Genomic DNA, 20,624 nt, shown 5'->3' with positions numbered 1-20,624 from the left:
CTCTCCCCACCTCCCTCTGGTCTTTGCTCCGGTGACTCCTCCCCACTGAGGCCTCCTAGGCTGCACACCCACAGCTCTGGCCCCTTCTGACCACCCCCTCCCACCCCGTTCTTCTCCAGGGCACTACTTGCCTGCCTAAGTGGAAAGGAGAGGCGGGGAGGTTGTGTATTTCGTTCACCCCTGTTTCCCCTGTACCGGAAACTACCTGACGCGCAGCTCTGTCCTGGTGGAATTAGTAGTTGTGATGAGGGCTGTTATCAGAGGAGCACTGGCCGTATTTAGACCTCGGCTTAGCCGGGCAGCCTCACTGGATTCTGCCTGCACCCGGGCCTCGCGGCTGGGCCTGAGTCCCGCTCTCACGCCCAGCTGGGCTTCCGTTTTCAAGTTCTCTGACTTGCCCTCTGCTGCTCATGTCATTTTGGATTAAAATGCGGCTTGTTCCCATGTAGACTTTGACTTGTTCACATCTCAGCCCGCCTGCTGGAGTGAAGATTTCTGGGCTAAAGAGAGAGAATCCGGCCAGGAGTGGTGGCCAGGCGGGCTAGTGGGGGATGAACTCGAGTGGGGAGGGGCCTGGGCCTGAGGGTCCCCCGAACACTCTGCACAGGCTCAGGCTGCCTGTCCTTCCTATTCACTGCCCCCCGCCCCCCAACTCTGTGTTAGCTCTTGGCTTCTCATAGTCAGAAAGGGGAACGGAGCCCTGGATGGATTCTGAATGTAGGGTCTCATCCCAGAGGGGCTGGGTCACCGAGAGGAAATGGAGGTGGTGGGAGCCGAGTCCAGTGTCTCCAGCTCTCTTCACTCCAGGGCTGACCAAGGGAGCCTGGGCTGGGGGCCCAGAAATGGGGAGGGCTGGGTCCTTCCACCCCCTGTCCTGGGCCCCAAGGCTGACCAGTTCCTGGGCTCCTGCACATCTAGCCAGTGTGGGTCCCCGAGAGGCGCCCATGGACAGGAGGAGAAGGAGGTGGGTATTCATCCCCCATCTCCTACTTCTGTCCATGACTCTGCTAAGGAGCACATAGCTCATTGAGTGTCGGGGTGACCGGTGCCTGAGGATCGAGCTGGCTGTGGGCTGATGGGCAGAAGTGAGCATCTCTGGGGAGGGGAGCAGGTGAAGGCCCTGAGGTTCCCATCCAAGGGGCAGGAAGCTGGCTGATGTGGCCACAAGGTCGTGGATGAGGGCTGAAGGCTAGGAGTCCAGGGCAGAGGGGAGCAGGATGAGACAGGGAGGACTTGGGTTTTATCCTCAGGATGAGGGAAATCCAGAGATTGAGCATACCTGGAAAACTGAGCAGGAATTAGAACCCGGGAGAAGCCCTTGATGCCAAGCTTTGCTCTAAAACCTGAGTCAGAATTCCGTGCAATCCCTACCCCCACCCCCACCGCCCCCTTCCCCTGACTCACCCTCCCTCCCTCCCCACTCTGTCTCCCCTCCTGTGACCAGAGGAGGTCAGAATGCACACCTCTCATGCGATGCTAGGATAATTAAACACTGCGATGCTGGGCCAGGATGCCTGAGTCCCAGGCTAGTAACCTAGTGACTAGGATACGGCAAACGCCTCTGGCTTCACACAGACTCGTTTCCCCCAGAGCCTGCAAGTCTGCAGGGCTGCCGGCCTCCTGTCCCGATGTTGTCATTCATTCACCGCGCTGGTTTCTTGTTGATCCTTTTAAAGAATCAGCTTTTGGGTGGTGGTGGTGGGGCTTTGTTAATTCTTTCTGCAGTTTTCTGTTTCATGCATTTCTACTTCATTTTTCAAATCTCCCTCCATCTACCCACTAGTACTCTTACATTTTTTAGTTTTTAAAGGTGAAACCTTAGGTCATTGATTTTAAGATCTTCTTTTCTATATTTTTATTTATTTACTTGTCTGCGCCAGGTTTTAGTTGCAGCATGTGGAACCTAGTTTCCCGACCAGGGGTCAAACCGGGGCCCCCTGCATTAGGAGTGGGGAGGTTTAGCCACCGGACCACCAGGAAGTCCCAAGATCTTTTCTAACATAGCATTTAAGACTTGTTTTATGACCTTTGACACAGACTATAACATTTTGAATAAAAAGTTTCAAAAATTATAGAATGCCTAAAAATTACATTGTGGAATGAATTGTATGATATGCAAATGGTCACTCAGAACACCTGTTAACACGTTGCACTGCAAAAGGGCGTGACCACACAGCAGCAAACAAGGACGCTCTGAAGACAAGGAATGTGAATTCTGCTTGGCCAGGCTTACCTGAGCCTGGTCTCAGATCCCGACATGGGTTGGGGTTGGGGGAACCTTCCTGTGTCAGGGACAGAGACGCTCTGTGTCGCTGGCTTCTGGGAGGAGGGGGCTTCCTGGACAACCGCAGCCACCCCTTGGCCCACGTGACTCCTGTCCTGGACTCAGCTCAGCCCCCTCCTATCCTGAAATGTTGCCTTCTCATCGTCTCATTGCAGTGACCACTTGTCCTGCCCTGCTCTCTGTTTGCAGAACATGTAACACCTTTTAAGGTATGAAGTGCTCCTTTATACATTTATTGCTTATTTCCTCTTGCCTCCTGACATCAGCTCCGGTCTGTCTCTTCCTGTCATGTCCCCCAGCCCAAGCAGAAACTAGTACAGAGTTGGTGTTCAGTGAGAACTTCCTAGATGAGGGAAGGAGGGGAGGAAGGAATGCTTCTTGGCTCAGAGTGGCAATCTTGGACCATGCCTCAGCCTCCCCAGCTGTACAAACAGGGCCATGCTGCCCATGACCTCGCCCATCCCTCCTGCCACCAGGCTGTGGGTGTCCTGTTTGTGGCTCCAGCTCCCGGGAGCCTGCTCTGGCCTGGGCTGCCTAGCTCGGCTGGCTCCCGGGGGACTGACTCTGCTGACATTGGACTCTTTCCTGGACTGTCCGGCCGCCTGGCCGACACTCGATCCTGGCCCCACTTCCAGGCCAGCGACCGCCGGCCAGCCTGATCAGGCCAGGGCCCCAGACTCCCTGCCGCAGGACAAGGGGCCATCTGTGCCGTTCCGGATGGTGTGGTTGGCCAGGGCTCTGCCAACCCCGCAGGAGCTGCCAGCATCAGGGACAGTGCCGGCACCTGTGGCCCAGAGCTGTGCGGCCAAGGAGCAGACACCAGGAGGCAGGGGCATCCGCCCACCATGGGGACTCTCACCTGCGACCCAGCTCCACGGCTGACCCCAGTGCCTCTGGGCCGGCGGGCCACTGACTGTCAGATCCCGGAGACCAGCCTGAGGAGGACCTGCGGGGTGGCCACCTTGGAGCACGGTAGGTAGGTGGGCGAGGGGCCCTGTGGAGGTGGGATACTTCCCTGCCCTCATCCCCCCAACCCAGATGGGGTTTGGAACATGTGGGAGCCCAGCTGGAGGCAGGAGCTTCTGGCAAGCCCCTGAATTTCCCAGGAACTCAATTTTCCTTCCTGCAGGATGGGTGTGAACCTAGCATTCTTGTGGGCCCGAGTCCAGTATCATAAATCAGACACCTTTCCTGGTGCTGACTCTACAGTGGGCAACAGAGCAGCAAAGGTCCTGTGGTGGGGATGGACGTTAGCAGTGACAGCCGAGAAGCCTTTGCAGTGTGTTCACTGCTGATAGCCACCTTGGAGAAAAGGCAGCAAGGAGGCTGTGAGCTTGTGCAGGGGCAGGAAACGAAGAGATCTGTGGGCAGCTGAGTCTCCTGACTCTGCCGTGGACTCGGGGATCTTAGGGCCTGTTCAAGCCACAGTTCTCCATCCCTAACAAGGCAGCTGGAGTCAGACTGTGGGACTGACATTCTTGTGGAGGCCACCAAACACTGCAGCTGTGACAGTGTGTCTCCATGTCTGGGGTCAGTTTCCCTACAGGTGGCCATGTGTCTCTGAGTCTGGTTTTCCCACTGGTGACAGTGTGTCTCTGTGTCTGGGGTCAGACTTTCCAAGGTGCCCTGGCCCTGCAGCCCCTCCCTTCTATGACTCACAAAGCCTTGTCATTCCCCACTCCCCCCGGCAGGGGAAGGCAGCCCCTCCTCCCCTACCCCTGTCATGGAGGTTGGCTAGGAGGTGGGTGGGGGCTCTGGGGCTGGTCCCTGGGTTCCCCCTTCATCAATCAGGGTGAGCAACCCAAGGCCGTGACCCAAGGAATCTGGTCACAGGCTCTGGGCCAGGCTTGTATGCCCTGCCTTCCACTGTTGGCTACATCAACCACGACTGCACCAGGGTAGCCGGTCCTGCCTACTCACTCTTCCGGAGGCCCATTGAGGGTAAGGCCGGTGGGGCTGGGAGGGGTGTGGGGGGTGGACCTCCAATCTCCCACTGGAGCACTTCCTACCCCCCTTAGATCCAGGCCCTCACTGATCAGGCAGGAAGCTGGGAGGGTGCATGGTGTCACCCCTACTGTGTGACCTCAGGGAAGCTGCTGTGCCTCTCTGGTCCATTTGCTTATGGAAGGGGAGTAGTGGGCGGTGTTCTCCTTGCTGCTTGACTCGGAAAAGCTGTGTCTCAGTTTCCCACGCTGTGAACAATGAGGGCACAGTCCTTACCAAGTTGTACTCAAGACCAAATACACCTCAGAAGCCTGGAGAGGTTCATGGAGTGAGAATTAGGTGGTTTCAAAGTGGCTACCACAGCGCCTGGCCTCTATCAGTAAAGAAGGGCCCTGAGCGTGGGGGTGGCCTCCAGGCCTCCATCAGTGGGATGGGGGCTCCCGGGCCATGCTGTCCCACAGGACACAGGGAGGTGGGAGGCGACCTTTCATGTTTGGACAGGAAAGGCTGGTGAGGCCGCAGGCTGTGGACAGTGCCACTGCTGCCTGCACCTTCACAGCGATGCCTGCAGGTGACTTCACCCCGCATTCCAGAGCACTCGGGGCCCTGAGTGGGCTGGGCTGGGGGCTGGAAGGGTTTTTACTCTGTGGGGACTTGATTCGTGTGGACAGAGGCTCCTTTGGAGGGGTGGGGCTCACAACCTCTTCCCAGCCTTCAGAATCAGCATCCACCCCAAACCCAGGAGCCTGGGAGTGGCCCCAGAGGCACATAAGGGAGTTAGCACGGCGTCTGTCACTAGGAAGGACTGAGAACTGGGTCTGTGGCCCAGAGCAACCTGGACTTCCAGGCTCTCTTCCCAGTCATAGGAGCCCATCCTGGCACAGAGGGACAGACAGAATGGGGAGTTGGGTTACTGGTGGTTAGTGTAGACTTTGCTGAGTGCCCAGAGCAGACTCTTAGAGGTGGGGGCATGGGAGCTGGGCTTTGTAGGATGAATAGGAATTCGGTCCCCCTTGAGAAGAAGGGGACTCCAGGCAGATCTTGCAGCACAGGCAATGGCCTTGAGGTGGGAAATGACATAAGCAGGGCTGTGCCTATTTGTCAAGACCATGCTTCATGTGTACGCACCATGTCACATATGCACATGTACACATGGTACTTAAACCCATGAATCCGTGTCACACCTACTACTCTTAGATTCACATGCATTGATACCAGAGTGGGCTTATAAACAGTGGCAGTGGCCATCATAGTAAGGGTCACGAGTATTAAGTGCAGGCACCAGATCACCCTATCCCGAGGATCATCTCCCCTTCCATCTTCGCATCCTGCTGGTGTGAGGAGGAGACTGGCCAGTTGGGCCAAGAGCTTCCTCAGGACCAGCTGTCAGAGACCCGACTCAAGCCCTGCCCCCCAGGCTGGTCTCATGCTAGCATACCCCAGCTCTGCAGGGCTCTCCTCCAACCGATGCTTACTCAGGGCCTGGTTACTTTAACTCTACACACAATTCTAAGTGTCTCATAGTGGGTCCCTCAAGCCGCTGACAGGTTGGAGGTTGGGGGTGGGGCACAGCTCTGATTTCAAGCACATAGATGGTCAACATGATCCCATGCCCCAGGTCCGGGCAGTCACTCCTCCATAGGCTGTCCTTCAGGATGTGGCAGGGGCCTCAGGGTTAATGAGGGCATCGACTGGGGGCGAGGTCACTGGAGCTGCCCTCGAGACCCTGGGCTCTCCCCTGCAGCATCTCCGCAAGAGACCAGCCCTGGGCCAGTCTACTTCCTGGACTCGAAAGTCACCCGCTTTGGCCTCAGCTGCACCCCTGCCTACTCCATGCAGGGCCGGGGCAAGTCTCCCAGTAAGTATCTAATTTGAGCTGATCCTGCCCACAGGACCCTGCCCCTTCAGGGTCTCAGTGAATCTTGCACCTCCCTCCCTTTCTGCCCTACCCCCACCAATTTCTTAGATCCTCAGTGTCTTTGGAATGACAAAATCCAGTGGACTTAGAAGAGGGGTCAGGGACCCTAAGAGAACCTGAACGGGTAAAGTGGGCCAGGCTAATGTGACCCAGTACACATGTGGGCACATGTCTACTCAGCCATCCATCCATCTACTCACCCACCCATCCATCCACTCACCCACCCATCCATCCACTCACCCATCCATCTGTCTGTTCATCCATTCATCCACACTTTCATCCACCCTTCCATCCATCCACCCACCCACCCACCCACTCACTTACCCATCCATCCATGTACCCACTCACCCATCCAACCATCCTTCCATCTACCCATCCATCCATCCATCCATCCATCGTCCACCCACTCACCCATCCATCCACAGTCTGTCTATTGATTCATCTACAACTCCCTGAATCCATCATCTGCTCATTCACTCATCACCTCTCCACTCACTACCCATGCTTCTGTTGACCCATCCACTCAAACACGCACTAAACCAACTGCTGAGCATTGAAGTAGATTTGACTCATTCTCACTTTTTGTAAGACCCCATCCCAGGGTGGTTAGATCCAGGTGGGGACTTCTCACCTCAGTGTGGCCATGTCTGGAGAGGTGGAAAGACCCACATCAGGGGGAACCTGGAAGGGCTGTGAGGGCTCTCTGTAGGAGCATGTGGAGAAGACATGGGGAGAAGGGGATTTTGGGGCTGTCTTAAGATGGAGAAGCAGCTCCTGGGAGGTTGGAATGGGAAACAGGAGGTATGCCCAGCAGAGGGCTGAACCTGGACAAAGGCTGGAGGCTTGAAAGAGAAAGAGGGCAGCCAGGCTGCTGTGAACTCCACAATGCATATGGCAGGGGAGCCATGCCAGATCTTAGAGGAGGTGAGGACTCTGTCCACTGCCCATTCTTACAGGTCTGGAGGTGACGCCCGGCCCTGGGGCTTACAGCCCAGAGAAGGTGGCCCCCATGCGCCAGCGGACGCCTCCAGCTTTCACCCTGGGCTCCCGCCTCCGCCCACGGCCCCTGAACACCTCAGCCCCTGCCCCCAACACCTACACCCTGCCCTCCCTCTGGGGCTCGCAGGTCTTTACCAAGCCCAGCAGCCCCAGCTACACCGTGGCTGGCCGCACACCCCTTGCTCGCCCCCCGCAGGACCCCGCGGAGATACCCGGCCCTGGCCAGTATGACAGCCCGGACCCCAATGCCTACCGTCAGCGCCGGCCGGCCTTCACCATGCTGGGGCGACCCCGAGCCCCACGGCCCCCAGATGAGACACCCGGCCCTGGCAGCCACAGCCCTGAGCAGGTCACTGTGACCAAGGCCAGGGCCCCGGCATTCACCATGGGTATCCGCCACTCCAAGCGGGCTACCACCATGGCCGCAGACACTGCACCCTGATGCCCTCATGACAGGAGGTGACAGGATGCCTGGCCCACTCCTGGGTTGAGCCTCAGTCTCCTGTGCTGTGAAGTGGGGGGGTAGGCAGGTGGTTGGAGGGGGGAGCCTAGGAGAAGCCAGGGTGAGGGGAAGGCACCTCCTTCCTTCCTGTCTTCTGAAAGGTCCAAGGTCCTTCTAGGCCACTGCTTTCTCCAGTCCCGGGGGCTGAGATCCCGTGGTTCCCACAGGGTGAGTCTCCTTCCAGCGTCCCAGTTTCTTCTGTCCAGGTCACACCAGGCCGGGCCAGGCCAGGTGGAAAAAGGGACACTCTGGCCTTCCCTAGCTGCTGGCCAGAGACACGGCTTCCTGTGTCCTAGAACTCAGTGTCCGCCCTCGAGGGCCTGGGTCCCCATCATGGCTCGGGTTTCTGCCTCATCCCTGGGCTCATCCCTGCTACTCATGGAAGGGTTGTTTGGGCCCAGATCCTGCTGGAGGCAGCCCTGCTGCCCTCTCTACCTGCCCCACCCTCTAGCCGCCTGCCAATAAAATCCTGGGGCATCGGCAGCCGTCAGCATCATGGTTGCATCTATTCACGCCACAGGAAGGAAACCTGAACACTGCTCTCAGATGCCAACCCCTAACTCTGCAGCCCCCTGGGCACCTGGATGGGACTGAAGAAGGGGTCCAGGACTGAAGGAAACGAGCCGTGGGGCAGGGGCTTTGAGTGGAGGGAGCCAGCCTGGTAGGCTTCTTGAATGAAGGGACACCAAAGCTGGGCTTTGAAGGATGTACAGGAACTCGATGAAGTTGAACATTTGCCACAGTAGGCACCTACCGTGTTCCAGGCATTGATAAGGTTGTTTTGCAGCAACTCCAGAGGCAAGTCACGTTTACGGACATTTGTCAGAGGGCATAATGGGTGCTGGTGTCCTTCCAAGGCCTGGATATGAATCCTGCCCCATGGGCTCTGTTCCTGCCACTCTTTTCCACTGACAGAAAAGAAATAACGTGGATGAAGCATGTAACCAAGCCCTTGGGACCATGACACCTTATTAACTACAGCCCAGAAAGACCCTAACCCAGGATCTTGGGAGGGACAGACTGCACTTTGACTTCCTGGAGGAGATGACCCCCAGGGCAGCGCAGCAGGAAGAGCCTAGACCTTGGAGTTGGGAGTCAGCTCTCTCCTACTTGGCCCCTCTTCCCCAGCCTGGGTGCCAAACCTCAACACACACCCTTCACCAGACTAGGTGGACACATGCCAGGACCCCCTCTACACACACCTGTGTACATATCAGGACCCCCTACACACACACCTGTGTACACATCAGGACCCCCGACACACACACCTGTGTACACATCAGGACCCAGGACTCCTGACACACACACCTGTGTACACACTGGGACCCCTACACACACACAGTGGTAAACATACCAGGACCCCCCAACACACACCTGCGGTGACCCAGACTCCCTCCTCTCTCACACAGACACACACACACACTTACATCCGCACAGAATATACACATAATCCAACTCTCACACAGTCCACAAGTCTGTAGCCCGCAACAGAGACACAGCACAGAGCCCAGGTGAGGGCTGCAGACCACGACCAAACGTCCTCCGACCCCCTCACTGACCCGGGGCCACGCCCCTCCAGGGCCGCAGGAGCACAATAGCTCTCGGGGCCGGAGGCTCAGGCCTCCCGCCGCATCCCCGCCCCCGCCCCGCCCGCCGGCCAATCACGGCCGCGCGCGCGCCTCCAGTCCGCATCCCAGCCTCCTCCCCCGGCCCGCGGGCGGCGGCCGCGCGGTGATCTCACCACTCTAATTTATCGATCCGGTCTCGCGCGGCCTCGCCAGTCCTTTGCTTCCATCCCCACCGGCCTGGCTCCGGCCCCCTCCCTTTGTTTCCCGGCAGCCGGCCCTGCCCGGGGCGGGGCTGGAGAGGCCGGGGGGGACCGGCCAGCCCCCGTCCGGGAGGCTGGGTCCTGGGATTGTGTTGGGTGGACCCTGGAAACGGCTCCCCAGAAACGCAGCAGGAGGAGTCCGTGACCCTTTGGTCCGCTCCCCCGGCTTATAGCCGGGGAAACTGAGGCCCAGGGCGAGGCCGCGTAGCGGGGACTCGGCTCGCTCGGACGCAGCCAGCCGGACTGGTTCCAAGTGTGCGCTGTGTGCCCCAGAGCACACCCCTGCCCCTCGCTGATCTCAGGTTCCCAGTTAGAAAATCTAGCAGGGCCTGATTTTCAAGTACCTCCTCCGTCAGGAGCAGTGGGAAGGGAGGGAGACGACCTGGGGGTCTGGGGCGCTCTCCTGCCTTGACTGAGCTTCATTCCTCTCCAGACCTCAGTTTCCTCCTTTCGAAAAGGGAAGAAAGGAGATTTCTGTTTCTCCCACCTCTGTCCTTCTAGGAACTTGGGGGACGTGTGGAGTGCTAAGTAAGGGGTCACCGCCCGGGTGCTGGGTTCGAAACCTCGCTCCCTCCCTGTTTGCAGACCCCGAATCAGCCCCGTGCCTTCGGCGGGCCTCAGTTTCTCGTCTCCCCGCCGGGCACCGGGGCGCCGAGGGCCGGTGGTCCCAGGGGCGCAGCCCCCCGCGGCTGCGCGCTGGGCCGGACGGATGACATCACCGGGCCGGGGGCGGGGAGCGAGCGCGCGGGAGCTGGAGGGCCTCCTCCGCACCAGGCGCAGCGCCCGGTCGGGCTCGGTCCGGCGGCCGCGGCCATGACGCAGGGTCCGGGCGGGCGCGCGCCCCCCGCGCCCCCCGCACCCCCGGAACCGGAGGCGCCCACCACCTTCTGCGCGCTGCTGCCTCGCATGCCGCAGTGGAAGTTCGCGGCCCCCGCTGGTTTCCTGAACCGCGGCCCCGCGGCGGCGCGGGCGGCGGGGGGCGCGGGGGCCGCCGACCCGGAGCCCGAGCCGGTCAGCCCGGCCGGCGTCCCGGCGCTGGCGGCCGCGGTCCTGGGCGCCTGCGAGCCGCGCTGCGCCGCGCCCTGCCCGCTGCCTGCGCTCAGCCGCTGCCGTGCCGCCGGGGTGCGGGGACCGCGGGGCGCTCGGGGGGCGACCGGGCCCCCGGATGCCCCCGCTGACGAGTGGATCCGCAAAGGCAGCTTCATCCACAAGCCAGCGCACGGTTGGCTACACCCGGACGCCAGGGTTCTGGGGCCCGGGGTCTCCTACGTCGTTAGGGTGAGTCCGTCTGCGGGAACCTGGGACCGCGTCCTCCCCCGAGCCTCCGTCTGGACATGGGGGTTCCCATCCCCGACTTCTCTCTCTTGGACACTCTGGACCCGGGAAGCCAGGTGTCTGTCCATCTCTCCTCTCCCCATCACCCTAGACCCCAACTGCCAAGCCGTGCTCTGCTGGCCACCCCCACCCAGGAGGCGCTGGGGTCCAGGTTCCCACGGCGTCACGTGGGGAGGGGCGGGGAGAGGGCGGCTGGTGGGGGGGGGCACGCATGCGCAGGTTAGGCGTAGCCCCCCATTTCTTGGGTGAGACTGGGGACGGAAGACGCGGGTGGGGGCGGCGGGCTACCCAGATCCCCACTGAAAACTCCCTCTAGACAGGAGGGTCGGAGACCGTGGGCAACGTGGGGTGCAGAAGGGCCGAGCCCTGCTAGGTCCCTGATTCCAAGTGAGAGATCGCGGGGCCTCAGAAGGCGCTGCAGAGAAGCAGGTCTTTATTTGTCCTTGTTTTATATGAACCTCTGCCTCTGTGGGTAGTTCTGATGAACCATCAGGAAGCGGTGAGCGGCCCGTGGGATGCCTCGCCATGCAATGCTTCCTCACGCCCCAGGCTACTGGCCACTCCGCCCACCCACAGTTCATTGTCACATCAGAGTCCGATGTATATTCACAGCGTTTCAGTCTGGGGTGGGGACCAGGATCCTGGAGTTCTGTGTCTTTGCGTGTGGTGTTTTGTCTTCGCTTCTTTTACAGCCTCCCTCCACCCACCCCGTACTAGGTTGACTAGTATACCTCAGATTCCTGACCTTCTGAGCCTGAGAATATGGTTTTATGTGGAAATGGAGTCTTTGTCGATATAATCGAGTTAAGATGACGTCACACTGGATTACCGCGGCCCTAATGCGATCTCTGGTATCCTAAGAAAAGGGAGATTCGGACACAAACGCTCAGGGAGGGGCCCTGTGACAACAAAGGGAGAAATGGAGTGATGCGTCCACAAATCAAGGGACATCCAGGGTGGCCGCGTACCGCCGCCAGACTCTGGGAGAGGCTGGAAGTACCCTTCCCTCAGGGAGCAGGGCCCCCACCACACCTGGATCCCTGGCTTCCAGCCTCCAGAACTGTAGGGCCAGGCTTACATTTCTGTTGTTTTAAGTCCCCAGTTTGTGGCAGCTCGCAGTGTCCTTGACTTTGGGCATGTCCAGGTGTGGTCCAGGCAGGCCCGCAGCTTCCCTGGGAGTGGGTTAGAAAGGAAGAGCTTTGGACTGGCCAGCAGGCCTTAGGCTGCCTCACATTCTGGACCTGCTCTTCTCTCCTGGAGTCTTCTGACTTGGTCATGGCCCCTTCTTTTGCTGAATCTCAGCTTCGCTGGATTCAACACTGATTTTGTAGCGAGATGTTTCCCTGGCAATACCTTGGGCGTCCCACTACATCCCCTCGGGGGCTGTGGCTGTGGGGATTAGAAGTGCTCAGAATTCAGATGCTCATGTTGTTGGGGTGCAGGCTTTTGGACTGTTCCAGTGGTCTGGACGTTGCCATCGATGCTGCAGACATTTATTAATAATGTGTGCCAGAGCCTGCCAGGTGCTGATGGCATGCTAGGAAATGGGGCCCATCTGATCCCTGCTCTTATGGGGCTCAGGTTTCTAGAGGGAGAGACTGATGGTAAATAAACAAGAGACAGACAAACAACAGGGAAGTGGCGGACATTGGCAGGTGCTGTGCAGAAATTACAATCAAGTGATGTCAGAGACTGCTGGCTGCTCTTAGCAGGGCTGGTGGGTGGGGTGCCCCTCAGAGATGACATTTAAGCTGAGCCCTAAAGCCACGGAGGCCCTAGGCGTGAAACAACTGGGGAAAGAGAATCTGAGGCAGGGTCTCAGCTGGCAGATTTGGGGACTGGCCGGAGACCCATGTGGTGGGGCTGGTGCAGAGAGAGGAGCATAGGAGTAAGATTTGGGGGCTCTGCGGGCTAGCTTGGCTTTAGATGGTTCTAGGCAGGGTCGCAGAGCAGCGTTGGTGCTGAAAGGAGCTTTCCTGTGGAAGTGGGCTGGGGTGGGGCTGGCAGGGCAGCAAAGAGAGCCAGGGGAGGCTGGGGCACTGTTGGGGGAGCAGAGATGCCCTGGAGCAGGGCAGTGTGGGGGTGGGGAGAAGGGGGCTACAGCGTCTGTGTTGGAGATGAGCCCTGGTGTGGCTGCCCCGAAAGGGGGATGGGCAGGGAGTCTGAATCAGCCCCAGTGTCCGGCTCTGTTCCCCTGGGAGCCTCAGTCTCTGAACCCACACCCCTGAGGTGTTCTGAGAGCCATGAGTCCTCTCCAGGTTGGTTCACAGAGAAGTGTGAGGTCAAGGCGGGAGCAGCTGTGCCCCAAATCATGCAGGGGCCGACGGGGGCGACCCGGGTTCTCCAGAGAGAATGTGCTGTCCCCACTTACGTAAGCTGGGGACACCAAGGTCCAGAGAGGCAGAGTTGCCACCCTGTGAGAATCCAGCACCAGACCCGGAACAGAAGCCGCTCTCCAGCCTGAACTTGCTGCCACCTGAGTGGCAGAGTAGCAGACCAGCAGCCTCGGAGACACCCCTGTCCTGGTCCCAGGACCTGTGGACATGTCACCTCACAGGGCAGAGGGGACTTTGCAGGAGGGATTAAGTTAAGGCCCCTGTGATAGGGACGACCCTGCATTCTCAGGGGGCCCAGTGTCATCAAAGGGTCCCTAGAAGAGGGAGGGGGGAGGGTCAGAGGCAGAGAGACAGGAGATGCTGCTCTGCTGGCTGTGAGGATGGAGGGAGGGGCTGTGAAAAGCTGGAAAAGCAGGGAGCCTCTGGAGGGACCAGACTTGCCCACACTGGGATTTAGCCCCGTGAGATCCAAGCTGGACTCCAGACCTTCAGGACTATAAGGGGATACATTTATGTTAAATTTGTGTTAATTTGTTATAGCAGCAAAAGGAAACTAAAACAGCAGCTGACTCACCTAGCTGATATCATAGTACCTTCATGAAACCCTGTAATGGTCCCTGTTTCAAAACAAGAAAACGGAGGCTCGGTGAGCAGTGATGCCGTCAGGGCATCTGGTCTAGACATGAGTGTGGAGTCAAGCCCCCGGTTGAATTCTCCCCGATCCTGAGGTTTTCTACTCAGTTTCTAGGTGAGGACCTGGAGGCGCAGCCATGTCAAGGAACCTGGCGAGGGTCGTGGCCGCTGTGGCACCATCAGCAGCCTCACCACAGGCACGACTCAGAGCAGCTTAGAACCAGGAGGACGTGGATCCTCTCATGGGAGCAGAGGCCCTGGTGGTTGGGGGCCTGGGGCTGGTTAATATCCCAGCTCGGTGACCTCATCATGAGTTCTTCTCATTCCCGACCTCACTTGGGAACTAGGTCTTCACAGGTGTCGTTAGGTAGGATGGGGTCACCCTGGATCCAGAGACTGGTGGCCATGAGAGAAGGCCCCGTGGAGACGCATGGAGGAGGGAGAGGTAGGCACCGGCCATGCAGCCCTGGGGCAGGGCAGGCAGGAGGGTGGCTCCACCAGGGGCTGGAGGAGGCAGGGAGACCCACCCCTGTCTCACCTGGGCAAGAGGCGTCTGGCCTTGGTGCGCCTTTTCTGTCCCAGATTAGACCCTCTGCCCCCTCACCCTGCAGAAGAGAGGCCCCTCCTGACTGCTGGGTCCTTCTGTGAGTAGGACGCCTCTCCTGGAAAGCCTCAGACTATGTCCTGTGATGTTCCCTAAACTGCCTGTGCGACTGGCACCGACCAGTGCTGCCCAGAGGGTCTCCACAGCGTGGAATGTTCCGGCTCCAGGCTGTCCCATTGGTGGCCACATGTGGCCACGTATACTTGAATGGGCAGGTGCAGCTGAAGAACTCACCTTTAAGTTTGCTCCATTTTAAGCTGAGGTCACGTGGTTGCCTGGCACGTGGCACTCTTACACGTTTACGAAAATTCCAACAACAAGCCCTTTCTGCTCTTCGGGGTGCTGTCATCATGCCCTCTCCAGAGTTCTTTTCAAAGAAAGTTTTCAGTGGAGCCCAGAGAGACAGAGGACTGCCTCAGGGCCCCAGACCTGGCTGCCTTTGGGCCACCCAGTGTTTCCTGAAGGCAGGTTTTTGTAAGTGGGTGTGTACTGAGAATGTGGGAGGTTAACTTGTCTCAGGTGTTTTAGCTGCAAAGACAGCTGATTCCCTGCAGGCAAGGAGTAGGATGGCTCCAGGGTGGATTACGGAGAAGGCAGTGGCACCCCACTCCAGTACTCTTGCCTGGAAAATCCCATGGATGGAGGAGCCTGATGGGCACAGTCCATCAGGTCGCTAAGAGTCGGACACGACTGAGCGGCTTCACTTTCACTTTTCGCTTTCATGCATTGGAGGAGGAAATGGCAACCCACTCCAGTGTTCTTGCCTGGAGAATCCCAGGGATGGGGGAGCCATGTGGGCTGCCGTCTTGGGGTCACACAGAGTCGGACATGACTGAAGTGACTTAGCAGCAGCAGCAGCAGGGTGGATTAATTCAATGACTTGACCATATCCCTGCAGACCCAGGTCTTTTGTCTTTTCACACTGCCATCTTCAGTTTGCTGGCTTAGCTGTCCTCATGGTCACAAAAGAGCAGCCACAGCACCAGGTATCGTATGCAGATCCAACCATGTCCACTGGGAGAAGAGAAAGAATTCCTTCCATTCTCTCCATACCTCACCTGCCAGAGTGTCAAACTCCATTCATGGCAAGGGAGATGGGCCACCAAATTGGCTTGAACCAATGCTGAGCAGAGTGGGGTGCCCAGACATCTGAGAAATTATTATAAACGCACATTCTCAGGCAGAGTCAGAAACTCTGGGGTGGGCCTGGTGATCAGTGTTTTACAAGCCTTCCGGGTGATTCCGACACCCACTCATGTTTGAGAACCACCAGCTTAAGCCAACTGCTTGCAATCCTGTCAGATTAGCCACAGCTCATTTATCATCAGTGTTTTTAACCCTCCGTCCTCCCTGATGGCTCAAGTGGTAATAGAACCCGCCTGCAATGCAGGAGATGTGGGTTTGATCGCTGGTTCGGGAAGATCCCCTGGAGAAGGAAATGGCAACCCACTCCAGTATCCTTGCCTGAAAAATCCCATGGATAGAGGAGCCTGGTGGGCTACAGTCCATGGGGTTGAAAAGAATTGGACACAACTGAATGATTAAACACACTGAAATGAACATCAAATATAAATATAACATCTACCTGCAGATTTATTTCCCCCCAAACCACCATGATGTAATAAAGCAACAATAAAAAGGAGAAACACAGGGACAGCAATTCATAATAACTTAGAGTACATTTCAATGTATAGGGTGTGGGCTTCTCTCCCCTTGACACACAGGGCACAGAACTGCCCTCACGCAACAGCTAGAGACTGATCCCAGGCAGTACTCCAGCAGCTCCAGTGCCACTGTGGGCGATATGATCTTCCACAACAGTGGACAACCCCAGTAGAGCCTGAATATCAGCAAATTAAGCCTTCTGTCAGCATATGAAATAGTTTCATTAAATTCGGTGTGTATTAAAACCATACCAAGGGAATTTCCTGGTGGTCCAGTGGTTAGGACTCTGCTCAGAGCCCAAGTTCAGTCTCTGGTCAGGGAACTAAGATCCCACAAGCCATGCAGTGAAGCCAAAAAATAAAAATAAAAGCACTATATCAAAAAGTTAAGCATAGAATTATTACATGATCTAGAAATTCTATTGGTTGGTAAATACCCCAAAAAGCAGGAGGCCTGAACATATATGGCTGGATATATGAGTAAGGTTGAGTGTGTGTATGTGTGTACATCTAGGATAGAAAAGAACTATTTTCCTCTTATGACACTTGAGAAAGAACTCAGATATTTGCACACCCATAGTTATAACAACACGATTCACAACAGTCAAAAGATAGAAACAACCCAAGTGTTCAATGATGGATGAATAGATACACGTGGTCCATCCACACAGTGGAATATTACTCAGCCTTACAAAGGAAGGAGGTTCTGACATCTGCTACAACCTGGATGAACCTTGAGGACGTGGTGCTCAGTGAGAGAAGCCAGACACAGAAGGACACACACTGTCTGGTTCCACTCACAGGAAGTTCTAGAGGCATCAGATCCACAGAGACAGGAAGCAGATGGTGGGGCCAGGGACTGGGGAAGGGGACGGGGAGTCAGTGTTTCATGGGGTCAGAGTTTCAGTTTGGGAAGGTGAGAAAGTTCTGGAGATGATGGGATGGTTGCACGACAATGTGAATGTGCTTAATGCCATCAAGCTGTGCACTCAAAAATGATTAAAATGATAAATTTAATGTTACTTATATTTTGCACTGAAAAATCCCATGGACAGAGGAGCCTGGTGGACTAACAGTCCATGGGGGTGCGAAGAGTTGGACACAACTGAATGATTAAACACACTGAAATGAACATCAAATATAAATATAACATCTACCTGCACATTTATTTCCCCCAAACCACCATGATGTAATAAAACAACAATAAAAAGGAGAAACACAGGGACAGCAAGGCTTCACTTTCTGATATTCAGCCTCTACTGGGGTTGTCCACTGTTGTGGAAGATCATATCGCCCACAGTGGCACTGGAGCTGCGGGAGTAATGCCTGGGATCAGTCTCTAGCTGTTGCGTGAGGGCAGTTCTGTGCCGTGTGTGTCAAGGGGAACGAAGCCCACATCCTATACACTGAAATATACTCTAAGTTATTATTTAGAAGATATTAAAAAGATATAAAAAGATATTATCTCTTTCTTGAAAAAGATCTTCACGACCCAGATAATCACGATGGTGTGATCACTGACCTAGAGCCAGACATCCTGGAATGTGAACTCAAGTGGGCCTTAGAAGGCATGATTATGAACAAAGCTAGTGGAGGTGATGGATTCCAGTTGAGCTATTTCAAATCCTGAAAGATGATGCTGTGAAAGTGCTGCACTCAATATGCCAGCACATTTGGAAAACTCAGCAGTGGCCGCAGGACTGGAAAAGGTTCGTTTTCATTCCAATTCCAAAGAAAGGCAATGCCAAAGAATGCTCAAACTACCACACAATTGCACTCATCTCACATGCTAGTAAAGTAATGCTCAAAATTCTCCAAGCCAGGCTTCAGCAATACGTGAGCTGTGAACTTCCTGATGTTCAAGCTGGTTTTAGAAAAGGCAGAGGAACCAGAGATCAATTTGCCAACATCTGCTGGATCATGGAAAAAGCAAGAGAGTTCCAGAAAAACATCTATTTCTGCTTTATTGACTATGCCAAAGCCTTTGACTGTGTGGATCACAACAAACTGTGGAAAATTCTGAAAGAGATAGGAATACCAGACCACCTGACCTGCCTCTTGAGAAACCTGTATGCAGGTCAGGAAGCAACACTTAGAACTGGACATGGAACAACAGACTGGTTCCAAACAGGGAAAGGAGTATGTCAAGGCTGTATATTGTCACCCTGCTTATTTAACTTATATGCAGAGTACATCATGAGAAACGCTGGACTGGAAGAAACACAAGCTGGAATCAAGATTGCCGGGAGAAATATCAATAAACTCAGACATGCAGATGACACCACCCTTATGGCAGAAAGTGAAGAGGAACTAAAAAGCCTCTTAATGAAAGTGAAAGAGAAGAGTGAAAAAGTTGGCTTAAAGCTCAATATTCAGAAAACAAAGATCATGGCATTGGGTCCCATCACTTCATGGGAAATAGATGGGGAAACAGTGGAAACAGTGTCAGACTTCATTTTTTTGGGCTCCAAAATCACTGCAGATGGTGACTGCAGCCATGAAATTAAAAGACGCTTACTCCTTGGAGGGAAAGTTATAACCAACCTAGATAGCATATTCAAAAGAAAGACATTACTTTGCCAACAAAGGTCCGTCTAGTCAAGGCTATGGTTTTTCCTGTGGTCATGTATGGATGTGAGAGTTGGACTGTGAAGAAGGCTGGGCACCAAAGAATTGATGCTTTTGAACTGTGGTGTTGGAGAAGACTCTTGAGAGTGCCTTGGACTGCAAGGAGATCCAACCAGTCCATTCTGAAGGAGATCAGCCCTGGGATTTCTTTGGAAGGAGCGATGCTAAAGCTGAAACTCCCGTACTTTGGCCACCTCATGCGAAGAGTTGACTCATTGGAAAAGACCCTGATGCTGGGAAAGATTGGGGGCAGGAGGAATAGGGGACGACAGAGGATGAGATGGCTGGATGGCATCACTGACTCGATGGACGTGAGTCTGAGTGAACTTCGGGAGTTGGTGAAGGACAGGGAGGCCTGGTGCGCTGCGATTCATGGGGTTGCAAAGAGTCGGACACGACTGAGCGACTGAACTGAACTGAACTGATATTTTGCCCACAGTAGAAAAGTCAACACACAAAAATGCCCTAAATGCTTTGAGTTCTGTGTAAAAAGGAGTTAGGTTGGAGCAGTGACTGGAAAGGGCTTTTCACAGACATGAGACAGGATGCTCTGTGGGGACCCACAATGAGTGTGAGTGCAGGGTGTCCCAGTGCTCAACGCCAGGGGCTCCCAAGCTTTTGGAGCACACCCCAGCTATGTTGCAGGCTGCCCCTCAGTTTGTTTTGGCCCTCAATGGGGCTCATGATGCTCGTGGGCCAGCTCAGCTTGTGCGTTTTCAGCAGGGGGCTTGGAGGCGCACTCTGTCACCGATGCAGCTGCTGGGAACTGGATCGCTTGGTGTACGGGCGAGGATGGCGTCTCCAGGTTCATGTCCGCTGGGCCCCAGAATATGACTTCATTGGGAAATGGGGTCTTTGCAGATGTAATCAGGTCAAGATGAGGTTGAGGTCGTCCTAGGTTAGGAGAGGCCCAGGACCTTCTGTGACAGGGGTCCTTATAAGAGGAGGGACAATTGGACACAGACACACAGAGAGGGGCTGTGTGACCACAGAGGATGAGACCAGAGAGACATGTCTGTGAGACCAGGCCAGCTGCTGCCAGGAGCTAGAGAAGGCAGGAGGGACCCTCACCTGGGGCCTCCCCTGGACATTGGATACCGGATCCCCCCGACTGGGAGATGCCAGACCTCTTGTTCTGAGCACCCCAGGGTGCGGTGCTCCACTTGGCTGCCCCCGGAGACTAACACTAAGTTAAGGAAACGTTTCTCCCTGGTAAAGACCTCATTTGTTTCTGTTAAAATTAACACATACCTGTGGGCTTCCCAGGTGGCGCAAGTGGTAAATAACCCACTTGCCAATGCAGGAGATGCAGGAGACTCGGATTTAATCTCTGGGAGGGGAAGATTCCCCTGGAGGAGGGCATGGCAACCCACTACAATATTCTCCCCTGGGAAATTTCATGGACAGAGGAGCCTGGCGGGCTACAATCCGTGGGGTCACAAAGAGTCGGACATGACTGACCTACTGAGCATGCACACACGCACACAGGGATGTTCTTTCCTGGGGACAGACTTCAAATGGAAGAATAACATAGATGTGCTCAAGTTTGCAAGGTGGTCCTGTGCACAGTCCTGGGGCTCCCTTGCTGGCATCCCTCCAGCCCCTCTCACCAGAGTCCAGTTTTTCTGTCCTTCAACCTCCTCTAGGAGCGGGGAGACTCAGACTCTGCAAATGGCCTGGAGCCCAACGAACTTCCACTAACTTGCTTAGCAAAAATGGGCAATTCATCCTGAATGGGTCTTTTCATTTTGATAATTATATGTTTATTTTAATGGTTATTAGGAAGCACTGCTAGGCATCAAACCTGAGGTTTATGGTAACAATATGCAGTTTCCTTTTTACCTCATGCACATTTCCTTTTCTTTCTTCTTTCTCCTTTTGTTTCCTCATGCATATTTAAAAAAACATATATTTTAGTATCATAAAACTCACTCATTCAAGCTGTACAA

At 55.5% G+C, this 20,624-nt stretch overlaps 2 protein-coding genes across 2 annotated transcripts in view; both read left to right on the top strand.

The window, feature by feature from the left end:
- Positions 1-3,129: 3,129 nt before the first annotated feature.
- Positions 3,130-7,587, top strand: CIMAP1D (CIMAP1 family member D). Its single transcript, XM_055548744.1, has 4 exons — positions 3,130-3,256; positions 4,118-4,225; positions 5,973-6,086; positions 7,103-7,587. Exons 1-4 carry the CDS (start codon positions 3,130-3,132, stop codon positions 7,585-7,587), a joined length of 834 nt encoding a protein of 277 aa, XP_055404719.1.
- A 2,701-nt stretch (positions 7,588-10,288) lies between these two features.
- Positions 10,289-20,624, top strand: part of SHC2 (SHC adaptor protein 2) — a 29,353-nt gene continuing 19,017 nt past the window's right edge. The window contains exon 1 of the mRNA XM_055566760.1: positions 10,289-10,753. Within this exon, the coding sequence (XP_055422735.1) occupies positions 10,289-10,753 (465 nt within the window). The remainder of the gene's footprint in view (positions 10,754-20,624) is intronic.

Source organism: Bubalus kerabau, chromosome 1 (genome assembly GCF_029407905.1).
Source record: "Bubalus kerabau isolate K-KA32 ecotype Philippines breed swamp buffalo chromosome 1, PCC_UOA_SB_1v2, whole genome shotgun sequence".
Lineage (NCBI taxonomy): Eukaryota > Metazoa > Chordata > Mammalia > Artiodactyla > Bovidae > Bubalus > Bubalus kerabau.
Note: the sequence above shows the minus strand (reverse complement) of the source record. Positions and strands in the feature narration are given on the sequence as shown.